Below are 16,237 nucleotides of genomic sequence, written 5' to 3' on the forward strand. Positions count from 1 at the left end.
AAGCTGGAAAAAAGTAATGAGCTTTTATTTGCACAACTCTTTTCTTCCAGCAAGCAGCCCCCAAAGTGCCTAAAGAGAGCCTCAGCCAAGAACACAATTCCGAGGCGAACTAGAATCATCCTTGGAACAGAGCCACGTTCAGGAACAGCATGGCCTTCTGCAAACTCCCCTGCAGGGTCTACATGTTAATGTTCATTTCCCAACTTCCTCTTTGCATTTAGGCAATGGTTTTTTCCTTGCAATCTTTTCCATGACTAAGGGAGAAGGGAAGACTCAAACCTTAAACTCATTCAGCAGAACAATTTGAAACTTGGCAACCTGAAGGCTATGAGTCTGCAGGCCGAAACAGGGGAGGAATTTTAAGGCTTTTTGCTGTGGTATTAAACAGCCTCTGTGTCACGTGTCTCATCTCAACATTTATATCTTCTTATTTCCCGTAAGGTTGCACAGTGCCAGGAAATACTTTACATGGCTTGTGCTTTATATGGTCGCTACATGTACTTTAAGTGGGAGACAAATTTTAAGTCTGAAACATCAATAAACCCAGGGAAATGAACTGTTCAGACCCTTCATCTGTGAGATGACGAGTGAGGTGGAAACAGGGGCAGTTCGTGGGTGTTCTTAGGGCCACTTAGCAATGCATAACTTCTCATCAAATAAATGCTGTAACTCCTATGTTCAACACGTGGGTGGGAACGGGGAACCTTTGACAACCCCCCCCCCCCCCCCCAGCCTTCTGTTTCTCTGGCCTGACATGACATTTGGCATCTTTGTGGCTCAGCTGACAAATGCTGTGAACTACAAAATGGCCCTGCATGACTCTGTTAGCAGTTTCAAAGCTGTCTCTCTCTCTCCAGATTCCTTACTGGTTAATTCCACTTGCACATTCATAGCAAAGCAAGATGTGTGCTGCCAGAGTGGAAGCTCCCAGGTGGAAACCCCTGGCAAAGTTATTCAGCTGGAAGAGGGAAGAGTATGCGAGGAGGGAAGAGGTGGGTGGGGAAAAGAGCAGGCTTTTATTTAGCAGCTATTCTGCATTAGAATCATTACTTTATTCATAACCTTTATTTGCAGTAAGTGCAGGTTTGTAAACCTGGTAAACCCACACAAAAAAACGACTGAACCTTTTTTTCTATTTTGAATAGACGAGTTGTCTCTCTGTTTTATTCTTTTCTGGGGTGTTAGACTTGACATCTCAAATGCGGCATAAAACGCCTCAGCATTGGAGGCCATCGACCGCGTGTCAGTGGTTATCATTTTATATCTTTTGCTTCAAGCCGTTGAACAAACATAACTGAACAAGGTTTCGAAAAAGACACAGATCATAGCAACAAAGTTTTGTGCTCATTAGAGCCAGAGCTGCTAAATACCTTTGCCTTCTCCAGGGTCATTTGACCTTGAACTAGTTGTTGATAAAACTGTTTCCAATTGAATATTAAACCCTTTCCAATTATTTTCTTGATGTAGCCAAGGCTCTACCTTTCTTTACATACCAGGACGGTTATTTCCTGACATAAAACATCATTTTAGATGCTTGAACATTATTATCCCTCAAGGATACTGTACTTGCTGCGATAGAAATATTAACAGGACATTACCCCCCTGCCTAAAATGTAATTAATGAGGCGAGGCCATAGCCGCAAACAAGAAGGACACTCTGTAAAGCACCGACCTTTGCCAAGGCCAGTGTAAATACTGTGTATCACCGTGTATCCGCTGTATAAATTAAGTTGGGTCTTCTCGGCCAATGCGGTGCCACTCCACCAACTTTCATGAAGGAGCTGATAGGTGCTTAATTTCACTAAGAAATAAGTATTAGAAGACCACAGGTTCCCACGTGTTTCACAAAAGGACTGTTACATTAATCTGCCAAAAATCCTATGGTTCTTCCTTGGATGATGTTTTACCAGGTCCTTTAAGTGAAATCCTGCTGATAGACAAACAAACAGAGACATGCGAGTGAAAACATAAACCTCCTTGGAGGAGGGAAAGAAAATAATCCACTGAAGAAACTACGGGAAGGATACAAGGACATTTTTTTGCGGGTTTTTTGTTTGTTTCTTTTTATTATTCTGACTGCCAGTGATGTTGGTAGATCAAAAATGACTATTGTAATGAAATTTTTTTTAACTCTTTTCTTTCAGACAAATAAAAGCCAAAAAGAAATTTCCTGATGTATTTACTTCAAGACGTCATTACAGCAATACAGAAGACACAAAGTATGTACAGGACAGGAGCCTTCAAGAGATAAACATCATTAAGCCGCTCTGTGCTGAAAATAATACATCATAAATACTGCACGTGCACTCACTATCATGGAAATAAAGTAGGACAAGAACACAGAATACTTGTTCATCGGCCTTCTCTCTGTATGTTGTGTTGTATGTCAAATATACATAACTGTATTTATTCAACTAGGAAATCATGCTTGCACGCGCGTCAACATAGATTCAATAGGTGCATTGCTGAGTCAGAGTGGTCTGCTACTGCAGAACTCCTTCCTCCTCTCAGAATACAGAAAGGCTGCAGGATTATGGACAAAATCATAATAATTTGGTCACAATTATATAGTTATTATGAATGGAGCAGCAGCTCAACCCTTTCAAGAAGCAGACGTGCAGCAATGCATGAGAGCAAATAGGAAGAATACAAACACCAGCACTCGCTCAGTCCTTCTTGGGTTGTTGCTGGGTTTTTTTTTCCCATTTTTAAATAGAAAATGTTCTGTTGGTAGCTGGATACATTGCAACGTCAATTAAAGAGAGAGGACATACAAGGAGACGGAATCCATTTGGCACCTGACTTCATGAAACAATGCAACATTGCAGTGAAATTCAGCCAGGCTTGAAAGTGGGGAATCAATAGCAGACTACATTAGTTGCTTTGGCATAGACCCTACTAACAAAATAGAAGGATCAATGCCAAATTGCAGGCCAGCTCTTTGTTTATCTTCATCTTACAGTAAAGTTGAAGCATGTGCACTAAAAATAGGTGAAATTCTTCCATTCCTGCAGGTTGACCTCAATGTCATTATAATAATAAGCGCAGGGAAATCATCACGTCGACTGCGGGGCTGTTGAAAGTCAAGAAATAGTAGCTGGAATTTTCTCACATATATTTGCACGTTGAAGAATTAATATCCTTTTGAATTGGGCAATTATTTTGAAAGTCCGTCTCAGCAGGAAGTGTAGCAAAAATGAATCAAAGTCTGAGAGAAATATGACAGACACCAACTGACCTGTTATCAGTCATATTTTGTTCGTCTGTCTTCAGAGGATGAGGGCACTAAGGAGCTTTGCACCGAGCCGCAGCACGCTGGGAGCTTAGCTATATGTCAGGGAGAATAAATAAACCTGTGTTTGTGTTTTCGAAGCAGCCCCCCCCCCCCAACCACCACCACTGCCATCTCTGCTTCGCCCCCGTTCACCCACACCCATTTACAACCATGCTGTTGCTTTGAAGCACAGTCAGCTCCCGGTGAGATATCAGTGCGGAATATTAAATGAAGGAACACCATCACTCATTAAAAAGGGAAACATTTCATGAAACAAACGCCCCTTTGTATCAAGTGCGAACCGAGCTGACTCTCAGTTCGCAGTATCCTCAAAGGCAGAGCGAGGAGACAGGAGAGAGAGAGGGGAGAAGAGAGATTCGGGGGGGCACAAAGTGTGTGGAAAGAAAAAAAATGTAAACTCAGTCAGGAGATCAGCTCTGAGCCTGGTGAAAGCCCCGGCACTGCTTTACGATGATGGAAATGTCGACAGTACTTGCATATCCATAACGAGAGATTGAAACCGCCACTAAATTTTAGAAAACGTTCGATACTTTCATCAAATGTGTTCTGCAAGCTAATATTCCATTTCAGCTTTCAGGCCCTGCAGGGTGTTTATCAGTTGATGGCGTGTGCAGTGGGTGAGCTGGAGGACTCGTAATGGGATTGACACATGGTTTGTTTGGTTTTTTTTCAAGGCAAGAACGGATGGTTTTAGTCAAGAGTTGGAGGCAGTTTCTGCTCATGTTCAATGTCTTACAAGTTGACCTGTTTGAGGTTAATCGTTGAGGAAAAACTCCAGCTTGCGTGTGTGTGTGTGTGTGTGTGTGTCAGAATGGGCTCTTAGCGTGATGGAGAAGTCAAATAGTATATGAGTATGTAGATTAAAAAAAAAGTATCATGATTCATGTGTCAAAATATTGTGAGGGTCCTACCAGGAACCAGCCATATTGAAAAAGCAGTAAACTACAAATAAAAGCGAACTACCAAAAAGAAGCAAGGAGGCAGGATTTTCTCCACTTGAGGCTTAAACAGGTGATATATGGGTCTGACCCAGGACAAAAGGAGGCAGGGCAGCGGGGAAGCGTCTTGTTTCGAGACTGCAACAGTCAGCACAATTTCTACTGAGTCAAACTGTAGACTGTAATATGGCAAAGGCATCAACAAGTCCATAAAGTTTTAAGATACATCACAGTCCAGCCAAGAGGGGAAAGAACACAGGGGTTACAGCGATGACAGAGGCGAGCGCGCGGCCAACAAAACCTCACGGATGATCAGACCTGTCAGGTGAGACAAATGACACCAGATTTTTTTTTTTTTTTTGGCACAAGTGCTTAGTAGTTTTGATTTATCTGACGTTACAGAATCTATTTCCACTTTGACCCAAAAGGTTATTTTTTTCTGTTTTTTTTTTCCAAAAGGTACACAGCAGGAATTTCTCAACCAGATCACCCAGAAAGTCTGAGCAAAATTTCTATCCTGATCCAGTTTACTTTTTTCCAAAGCAGTTAATTAATTGGATTTCCTATTCACTGTAATTATATCAGAGGTAGAGAGCATAGTAAGTGAGCACAGCAGGAGAAATAGTTCAAATAAACTCTAGAAGCTACTGGCAGGATCAGGCATAAACACAGCAGACAGTCAAAATCCATCCAACATGTGAGATTATTTAGTTTTTCTTCCGAGAAGATTTACATCATCTCAGGAAGCATAATAAGCCTATCAACAGATGCTGCAAAGAAAATATGGAACAAGCACAGTCAGTCGATGGCATTCTCCAGAGCAAAGTGGGAATTTAACCATTTAATCCCTAGACAAGGATCTGCTAAATAGTAGGGAAGAGACAGCAGACAGGCAAAGACAGACTAATGCCAAATCAGAAAGCTCAGAGCGAGATTTGATCCCCTTTATTGATTTCCTTTTTTTTTTTTTTTGTCCTTGCTTTGCTGATTCTGCGATTTGAGTTGAAACAGAGATGAATTTCAAGGATTTAAAGCAGAACATTGCGGCTGCAGCTTACCGATAACCGTGTTTTCCATCCCGATCCAACAGGGTGAGTGTGTGGTGGGAGGCAAAGGCAAATGGAACTCCTAAAAGCGGCTATCCACTGGTGTTACACCCGAGCAGCATCATCAGTGTAAAAACAGCGCCTGGAACAACAGGCTCTCTGGTAACCAAAGACAGCCAATGCCTAGCGCAAACATGTATTTTCACTTCAACAGCTTTATGAGGAAATGATTCTCATTCAAGGAATGTCTAAAATCCTGCGACTAAATAGAAGATTCTGAACATGAAGGGGGGTGAACTTACTCCAACATTCATTGGGTATTTAATACTATTTGTGCAGTCTTCTGTACAGAGAACACTCCATTTTGCCATAACCTTTCCATTATTTAGGTTCAGTGCTTATCGTCATGTTTTATTCAAGTACACTGCAATACGCAGCCTTAACACACACACCACAGGAGCTGCAAACCATGAACTTCCAAAGACAGACAACTGGCTGCTTCTTGGATCAACTCCTTGTAGAAAAAAAAGGTCAGTTCAAATATTTTGCTTAAGAATATTAAAAATAAAAAAAGGTTTGCTTGCAGCCTTCTAATGAAGGGCGGCTTCATTTCTGTAATCACAGATGGAAACAGTAAAGACTTTGACATTTCACGCAGTGTTTTGAGAAGGATTTGCTGACGAACTCACAATGAGTTACATTCTCAAAGAGAAAGTTTGAGTGGCCAAGTGCCTCCATTAGTTCCTGTGGCAAAAGAGAGGTTTAATCTCCTGTCAGCTCCCCTCAAGCTCGTCTCCCGGGACTCGGAGCTCTCGCTCCCGTCCATCACCTCAGCGGGGACCAGAAGGAGAATCCTTAAAGGAAAGGAGGATCAGAGCAATTTGCATTCACACTCAAACCATCAAGACCCAGCAATCCCACAGTGACTTTCTCCATTTCACTGTATCACAACTGTCATCCAAATGAAATGTAAAATGCCACAGACTAGCTATTACAGTTTTGCTCAAAAAAGAGACTGAAAATGAGCAAAGCCAAAATGCTAATTACGCTGTCTCATGGGGGCAGAGGCACTCACGCTACTACCCATCTGAGGAAACATTCTCCAGCCGGTGTCAGCGCTCCACATCAAACAGCCATCACAACACTCTTTATGAAAATGTCTACAATTGTCCTCCGACCCCCAACCCGAACGTTCAATCAATCAAACCAAGAAACACTTCCAATAAGTCTGACAAACAAAATCAGTACAGCGTGTGACTATTTGTCTCGACTCAAAATGAACTGTTGCGTGTCAGACTCGCCTGGTGAATAGAAATCAAACTTTTAGCTGCACAAACAATTCTCTGTAACAATAACGCTGTCTATCAAAATCAAAGTGGTTCATAACTCTCTGAGCTCAGCTGCACCTGAGAATCAAACCCGCAAATAAGTGTCGTCGAACGAAAAGTCATGCAGCTGTTGTTAGATATTCACCAGTGAACTTGGAAATGCTATCACATAATTTCTATGGGTCTCAATGGTACACTGGTATTTAATTGATACAATTCAATATAGGCGACACAGACAATCCTAAACTTTCAACACAAAAATAAAGACATTTCTTGTAACAGCTGGTCCATCTTAATGCCTGGGTTAAAGTTGGCCGATGTGACTGAAATCATACTTTCCCGAGTGGGAATAACGTACTGATACAATGCAGATCGATTTACTAAGATCGGCTCTGAACTGTCCTGGCGTTCTGCGCATGTCCCGTAGGTCCTACAGCTATTTAACCCAGATGTTTTATGCTGTCTCGATTCACCAAGTTGACTTTTTTTTTTTTCCTTTCATAGTCTTTTGATTGAAGCCCTAGGTTTGACAGGGGCACTCTTGGCTAAATTGTTCTCTATGTGATGCAAAAGGGAAAACCAGGAAACAGTTTGATTGCGGGCCCCTGTTCGGGGGCATACCACCATCTACCACAGCAGAGGCAGAGAGGCCTCCATATAAATCCATTGTTTCCCAGTTCTTGTAGACTGGAACAATGGTCACAGTCCAGTTAAATTGCCTCTTTGAGCTAAAGCTATGCTCGTAACCCCACTAACAGCCTGTATCCTACATAAGTGCTGCAGCATTCTTGTGAACTGTTTTCAAATCCATAGCACGTTACTGCTGTTTTGTTTTTTTAACCATAATTCAACAGGGCATTCTGCACCTTGTTGTCCATCACCTACTTTCATTTAAATGTGGCATCACAGTCAACTTGGTTGAAAGAGACAGTTTTTCCTGATATCTCGACAACAACAAAAAAACAGTTGCAAGTCATAGTTGATGCTAAATTAAAGGGGGGGAGGAAATGAACGGCAGCGAAATGATTTTAACTTGCATGCTTCCAATTACACTGCTACACAAAACCCCACCCTGAATAATAGCACATCAGAGTTGGTGCTTATCCATTTAGCATTCATTTCCCAAATGTTCAATCCAAATCAAATGAGGAATAAGAGTTGGAAATCTCCTTAACCCACCATTGAGGGTGATATGGGCACTTCCAGACCCCAGGATGGAGCCAAGCTATAAACAACCACCTGGTTGCAAACTCAGTTCACACTCAATTAAACATCAGCCTGGAATACAGGAGAGATGGTGCCTCAGTATAAGTCAACAGGAGCTGAGCTGCTATTATTATTCACAGAATCATAACTCTCTGCATTCCTTTTATTTGATCATCTATTTTTTGGGTTTATAAATCGGGCACTGGAGTGTTTTCTACAACTGTTTCTTACCAGGACAAACACAAATGGTGCTCCCTGATATATTACTGCGACGGGGGTTTGCTGCTACATGCATTTGTTAGGGCCGGTCCCACTTGTTTGAGCTTCAGTAATGAGGGAAGAGTCTGGAACATGTTGAACATCAATTAAGGCATCAAAGGCCAGTGTCATTTATGGGAGTGACCTTTAACCTCGGGGTTAAAGACCAAATTCTTCTTTTTGGATGTCAAAAGAAAAAAAGCCCAAATAACAGCTGAAATAAGAGAAATTCAAAGCCCACGCTTCCATAAAGTTGTCTGATTAAATGAATCATGCAGTCTTTGATTTAAATAAACTTCTGCACCAACACACAAAAAAATGGCAAGTCTACTCATAACGTGTCTAATTAGGCTTAGAAAAACTCCTGTCTTACTTAAATAAGAACTTCCCAGGATGCTTTTAAGTGCAATTTTTGAGACATTTTCCACTCCCTTGATTGAACAGCTTCAAAAGATTTCCACCGCCAATCCCAAGGGAACCAGTTAATCCTGATCTTCTCCACAAGCAAAGGGATCATCTCAATGTAAATCAGACAGCGCTTTTGATCAAAGTATTCAATCAGTCTTAAACACGTGACGCCACAAGAAGCCTCACTGCGAACAAGGTCAACATCTTTGTTGTTTTAAAGCTCAAAGGAAGTGTTAAAAAAAAGGAGCTCGGCTAAAGTTTTCGGCTGCTGAAGACTTTTTTTTTTTTTAGACTCATTAGGAACTTTAGAAAGAGAGCATGGACCCAGAGAATGTTAGATGGAGCCAGTCAGTCGGAGAAAATGAGCATATCAGTAACATTGGGAACCTGATTTGACTCTTGGTGACTTCACTTGACCCTCCACCATTTCTTTCCTCATCCAGGGCCATTAGACACAATCTTACCAGTCCCAAGATGTAAACACACCACTTATCCTCCAGCAAAGCCTTAAAACACACACACACAAACAGGTATCTGCTTGTTTTTTGGCTTGTTTTGTTTTCCAATAATTATGTTATCATAGCCAGAACAATGATAAGCATGTGCTTAGATAATTAAGCCTATTTAGGAAGGAACAATAGCAAATCATTACTCCATTTATCAACTAATCCCTGCCAATCGCCCTCAATTGTTCCGATTGAATTTCATTATCTATTATTTGATTTTCAAATACTGAAAAATCAGCCTTTTAGTGTCATTTTTTATGAAATATAAACTCTTTAAGAAGCTTCTACATATTTTATCCACCAGAGGGCATTTCCATAAACATATAAAAATAATGATAAGGAATATTTACATCGAAGAAGGGATATTAACTCTAAACTCAGCTTACCGGTAACATCCATGCTATCAGACAGGTTTATTTTTCAGTTTTATTAATAACAAAAACATGGAAAAAATACTTTCCTCGTATCTTTGTAGTGATCACCATGGGTGGGGTGAATCAGCTTTGTGTCATTCAAAAACCAACTTTATTGATCACGATTAGGCTGGCACAAGAACTTGTGTTTCAGCATGTGAGAGAAGAGAAGGAGGATATTCACTAACTAACGTTAGAAAACACTCATCTCAGCACTCAAATAGTGTTTTTTTTTAAATACCTCATCTATATATTTAAATGATATCTGACGCTCAAAATGTGATCCAACAAGCCTACAATCTGGCAGCAGTGCTCAGTCACCCTCTGTACAAAACACCCAGTGTCTGCTCCAAAATATCATGTAATCAGGAAGGAACATTTACAGACAATTGCTGTAACATATTATATATATATATCATATATATATATATATATATATATATATATATATATATATATATGGCTGTAGATTATTCTCAGAGTAACTCAAGAATCTAAAGAGGTTATTAAATCTAAATTATTCAATAAACTCAACAAACTGACACTAGAGCTGAAGATATCAGGCCACAGTATGATTCAAGGACACTCAGTTGGAAAACTTGAGACTCTGCTGGTGAACACGGTTCGCACACAGCGCCATCTGCCTGTTACCGGGGTAACTCCACTTTTTTTTGCAGCCAAATTCTGCAGCCGTTTTTGATGGATGACTTTTAGGGTTGAAACATTTTCTGTCACTCATGTGATATCTTCTTATTGAAAAGAAGTCAATACACTCATTCATGCTTAAAAAAGTCAATGCAAAGCAGCACTCACACACACATACGTACACACACACACGCACGCATTCTAACATGGTGAAATTACAGCTCTGAGATGATACTGAAGTCTTAATTCTGCGGCTTACCCTGGATGTGCAGCGCTACCAGGAGTATCCATATCCCCACACACAGCGCCATGGCTCCTCAACTATCCGGACCGTCTCTGGTAACCTGAGTGTGGATGGACAGAGCTCACTCCAAACGACAAACACCAGGCATGCAACTTCTGCAGATCCCACTTCGGCCACAACTAGTCTCGCTCCCTCCTTCACTGGGCAGCAGGAGACTTTCGCAAAACTAGAGAGGGTCGATGGTGCCGAGCATCAATTTTACATACGCGGCGATCCCCTGGAAGGCTGGCGGCGAGTTGGCCGGATCCCCAGAATTGAGATCCGAGCGGGTTTACCGTTTGAATGACAGAGTGTTTTAGGAAACAGCGGGCGATGAGAGAAAGCGTCTTTGTTGCTCCATCCACCGCAGAGGCAGCACAACTCTCTCCCCCGTCACTCCTGAGGATCGGAGGTAATGTGGGCGGGAGGTCCTCGATCGATGCTGCGCTGCCTGGGAAGTTTCCAACACTTGGAGAGTTCCTCTGAGGAAATGTCGCCTTTCAATTCAGCTACCAATTTGACGCTGCACCTAACTGAGCATCTGCTGGCGCAGTCCCGGTTGTAGTTCCGTAAGTTCCCCGCTCTCCTTGTGTCCAGCCGGAGTGGGTCAGCACGCCAGGCCGGTGAAGTTGCTGGTAACTCTAAAAATGGTGGGATGCGCCCCCCCTTTTTCTCCGTCGTTTTTTTTTTTAGGGGGGGGAGGGGGGGAATGAAATACAGTGTAGCTTTATCCCGCGTTGCGCACCGCCCTGCTGCTCAGCCACCACAGCGTTACTGACTATCCTCAAAGCTTTGGGAAGAGATCGGGATCGGGTGACGTAGACCGGGAGGGGAGGAGCCTGGATGGTCCTGTAACATACAAACGAATCACCAGAGAACAACAATGCAACCTGATATCCCCCTCAGGTAGCTTCTCCTCAACTTTTGTTTTTTTTGTACATCAGGTTTGCAGCAACGGCGGATGAAATATGAGTGTGTGGAGGAGACTGGCTGGGGAACACAGGAATACTACCGAGAAGTGATCAAATAAAAATAAATATGTCAAATGCTGGGAATACAAATTCCCATTGCTTCAAGTGTAGAAGCAAAATATTGTGTAGAGTGTACAGTAATGGCTTGTATCAGATTGATTTATATTTCTGTTGATATAGCACACACAAATGTCCTCTTTTCATCTTGAATATTCATTCATTCATTCATTGTCTTCCGCTTATTCCTTTCTATTAAGGGTCGCGGGGGGGGGGGGGGGGGGGGGGGCTGGCGCCTATCCCAGCGTCTAAGGGCGATAGGCAGGGTACACCCTCAACAGGTCATCTTGAATATATTGAATATATTCTTTTTGATACATTTTTATTATATTATTGTTTTATTTTTTAATTGAGTGGACCAAGAGAGAAAAAAATATACATTTTGAGCTCACAATGTATAACTTGAGGCTAACATATAAGTTGTTCCCTCAAGATATAACTTGTGCAGACATATTAGATAACTAATTTGAGGCAATAAGTTATATCTCATGGCCTCAAAATATTTTTTTCTCGATGTCCAAAATAATAAGAATATTCTATTGATAATAGTTATATTCAAAATGCTAAAATTAAGAAATGAGAAAGCACAAACTACAATGGAGTAGCGACGTAGGAGCAGCGATATGCAGGGGTGCATGCAAAGAGTAGGAGAGGAGGAGACAGGAGCCCAGTGCATCATGGGATGCCCCCCAGCAGTCTAGGCTTGTAACAGCAGAACCAGGAGATGATTCAAGGCAATCGGAGTCACAGAAGCTTCGTCAAATAAACTAATGATTTACTTTATTAGAAAGGAACTGGTTTGGCAGGAAAGGAGGATCCATTTTATTTTCTAATTTGAAGTGAATGGTGAAAATAAAAATCCTTTTAACGATATTTGGAGAAATTCCCTTCCAGAGATATAACATTCATGTCATGTGATTGTGACCTTGATGTTTGACCTCATAAAGGTTTTCAGTTCTCCGAATCCTGGTGGACATTTGTGCCTGAAACCATGACGCCTCCAGCTTTTGACTGTCACCGGCACAGAGGCAGAAACACATTTTCTTTGACAGTACGTTGAAAAAAATAACTACTAATTTTGCGCCGAAATATTAATAAAAATCATCTGAGTCAATAAAATGCAACAAGTAATATTATATAATTATTATAACTAATAATAAAAAAGCAGGTATGTCCTGCATGGTCTGTTACTAATGTCTGCTACTGATTTGATGTCTCGGGGTCACAAGATATTTAAGCTATTGAAAACAATCAATGTTGCCATACATGAAAATCAGAAGATGTCGCTTTTAAATGTTCTTCTACTGTGTTTGTGCGTGCATGAGGGTCTTCATTTGACTTGAGTCAGCTTTTGCAGACTAACCCTGTCCCTCCCTCCCTCTTTTCCTCTTCCTCACTCTTCATCCATGTCATCTTTTTCACCAACCAACCAGCGCGAGTGATGTAAAGGTGCCGACTGTGATTGGCTGGAGGGATGATTGTGATAAAACACTTCCCTCTTGTGGACAAGGTCAAAATGCTTAATATTGCTATTACAAAAAAAAAAAAAAGCAAAGTTGAAAGCATTGCTTGCTGAAATTTAATTTGGTTTTAAATCTCTCAAATAGTCAGAGAAATTAGCTGCATGAAACATAGCACTGGGCCATTAAGTTATCAGTATTAGTGCTCATCATAAAACCTGCAGAACATTTCTCAAATCCTGTTCAATACAATTGAACTGTATAGTTGTGCTTGGAGTGAACAGATGAAACCATTAGTGGTTTTAACTGAATAGAATCCTGCTTGTCACTGCAAAAATGAATTAAAAAGAAGAAGAGAAAGTGAAGTCTAAAGGGAAAAGGAAAGTTAAGTCTGTCTGACCTCCGACTGGAGGAGGGTTCAAAAGGGGAGGAACCCCCTGTCTATTGACCAGGCAGACATGGGAAGTAGAAATTTATAGGCATCATGTAAGACACCATGAATAAAATATACAATATGACAGTATGAACATGTCATTTTACACCACATTGAACCATTTGGAAGTGAATGACTCTATTTCATAAACCTTGAAAGGTCAGCTCAGCAGCAGCCTTAAGGTATTTCAAAATGGATAGTGTTCTAAATCTGACAGATTTGGATAATTTAGACAGGAAGATAGCATCAAATCCTCTTCTTTCAGATAACTTTCAACTTGCCCTTGAGCAAGCAGCTGGACAACTCCCTGCATGGAGGAAGATGCTAACTGGGAAACAGTGGTTCCACTGATCAGCTTAAGAGTCTTGAGACGAGTGCGCGTGCCCAGCCAAACCTCCCGTGACAGATAACGGCTAAAATACTCCAGGTTTGCCCCTTGGCTTTGGCGTGTAAGCTCCGATGCCCCCTCCATTGAGTGGCCGAGGTTGTGATCGATCTACAGGCAAGCTGAAGAAATTTGATATACTCCTGCACTGCAGTTTAGGCCAGAGCTCAAGGGAAGGTGAGCGAGACAATGATTTAAGAAGCGGCCCTCATACTGAATATTTAGAGTATCATAGGGGAAAGAAAACAGTGATAACATCATTATAGAGTGGGTACGGTAAGAGAAGCAGATGTTGGTTTCTGATTAACATGTCAAATAAACAGTGGTGATGCATTTTACTGCTGCTGCAACATAAATTAAAATAACAAGATAACTGTGTTGACATAATGAAAGTGCATAGATATGACTGGATGCTGGAGCCACACAGATGTGAGCGAGCCAATGAATGTTGATAGATGATACACTTTATACTTCTGAGCTCCTGCGTTCTGCCTTTGATCATGTTGACTCTTATTTAACTCAACTTAAATTGGTCTTGAAAGCGGACAAACCATTTGCTTTTCCGAATGTAAAGATCAAATCTCCCCAACTTCACGACTTCTCGGGGATCACAACTTTGAACTATTTAGGCATTAACACTGATCCAAACATCTCACTGAAACTAGAAAACCTTCAATGAAGTTTTCTCTTTAGAAATAAACCCTGCTCTCCCTCTAGGCAAGGAAATTAACTTTTTACTTTTATTGGATTACACAGACCAGCTCTTTACAAACCTGACCAGTGCTTAAAAAGTTAGATTCTGTTCACTTTAGTGCTTTTTATCCTATTACTAGCTGCAGAAATCATGAACAACACTGGAGTCCAGTGTTAATCGGCCATGTATATGCTCACATACTTTCACAATGACTTGCTTTTATGAATATATCTCCTATAGCTGGGCACTTCTTGCCTCTTTATGTACGTGTATAAAAACCAAAATAATTACTGCCTGCACTCCCATAATGGTCAGGAATTGTGGTCATTGGTGTGAGAACAACATAATCAACAACGGAATTCAACTAGAAATCACTGTGGGAATACTTACCTCCCTCAGCCCATGTTGCCCTTGTACTTTCCTGCTTGGGCTCTTACATCAGGCTTACCTCCCCGGACCCCTTGGGGGCCATGTGATTATGATTTGAATTAGAGCTTGTGATCAAATGTCTGAAGTGTGGAAAAGATCTGGAGTTCGGTTATCACAGTTTCCTGTTCTATGGCGAAATGGTCTGCCTCGCCGTGATAACACAGTTTAACAAAAACTTACAGTTTTTGTCAGTAAACCAGAAGCGGGGGCATAAAGTGTTTCTGGTCAAATATGAGATGGATTTGGCCGACCCACCAGGAGAAGTATATAAAAGTGTGGAAATTCTTCCTTCGCCTTTATTTCACCCTTTCCACAAGTTTGGTGAAAATTGCCATCTTAGTTTTTTGCATAATCCTGACCACAGACTGACAATTGCCACTGAAAAAAATGACCTTGTTGGCCAAGATAATTACAACTTACAATTCCATCGTCAGTTGGCCTGACAGTCATTGGCCTCAAGAGAGAAAACAGATTTTAAGCAAAAATTAAATGATTACCTTGAAGAATTTAGGTCAGGAAAGATATGATTGCTCATGCGCTGTTATTGTGATAGAAAGAAACTCAACTTGTTTTTGCATTTGAACAAGATTTTCATCTTCGACCTTGTATCATCGATTCACAGAATGCCTTACCCGTCGTGTGTCATAGTTGTGTTTTATTTAATGATCTGTATCATCATCGTAACTTTATTCAATTACACAGTTCTCTGGGCTAGTGAAACTTTAACTTTGTTAAATAAAGAACATGATAACTGTGAAGCATATTGTCTAAATGCAGAGCCACCGATGTTCAATGCTGCATTCAAATTGCATTATGTCATATCGCAGTCACAGCTCTGATGGGCGTGAGTCTAATCCGTGTCACTTCCAAACTATGTCCTCACCTCGGCAGGTGATACAAACACTGATTTATACTACGTGACATCTGTCATACTGTCGACCCAGAGTAAGCTTTCGCAAACTTGCAATTGTGAGGACAAAAATGATGGCAGAACTTTGGCAAAGTGTGGATGAGTGAAGCAGGCCAGAATAGCATGAAATCTGCATTGGGCTCCACCCAAGTCTTTCTCCCTGGAGAGCAGTCAGCTCTTTTGATCCAAAAATGTTGTTTTTCCTGGCCTGAAAAACATTAGCATGTCTTTAAGAAACAGTCTCCAGTTGTGTGTAGTTGTGAACAAATTCAGACCTATGCTAGACGCCAAATACATTTAGAGATGATGTCTTTTTATATGAAAATAATTCTTTTAAACCTTACACTATACAATCCAAAAATGGCTGCAAGCATACTTAATCCTGGAAACAGTATTTTAACATCTTGAAACAACACAAAACTAATCTGGGATGCTGTTAGAAAACGTCCCCACAGAATTACATCATAGATAAGATAAGATAAGATAAGATAAGATAAGATAAGATAAAGGTATTTGTGGGGGATTTGTAAAAGAAAATTCTGGACTAGGATCGAGTACATACACGCACATAT

General features: G+C 41.0%; 1 protein-coding gene across 5 annotated transcripts in view; it reads right to left on the reverse strand.

Moving 5' to 3' along the window:
• nectin1b (nectin cell adhesion molecule 1b) overlaps positions 1-11,046 on the reverse strand; it is a 165,223-nt gene extending 154,177 nt beyond the window's left edge. For 3 of the 5 annotated variants that reach the window (XM_086216445.1, XM_086216447.1, XM_086216446.1), the window contains exon 1: positions 10,303-11,045. In XM_086216445.1, the coding sequence (XP_086072571.1) occupies positions 10,303-10,354 (52 nt within the window). In that variant the 5' untranslated portion in view covers positions 10,355-11,045. Of the gene's footprint in view, positions 1-10,302 lie in introns of all 5 variants that reach the window. The other 2 variants (XM_086216444.1, XM_086216448.1) reach the window with 2 other exon arrangements.
• Positions 11,047-16,237: the final 5,191 nt, after the last annotated feature.

The sequence above is a fragment of the Aulostomus chinensis genome, chromosome 10 (assembly GCF_037954235.1).
Source record: "Aulostomus chinensis isolate RoL2024-O1b breed Wild chromosome 10, RoL_Achi_v1.0, whole genome shotgun sequence".
NCBI classification, from domain to species: Eukaryota; Metazoa; Chordata; class Actinopteri; order Syngnathiformes; family Aulostomidae; genus Aulostomus; species Aulostomus chinensis.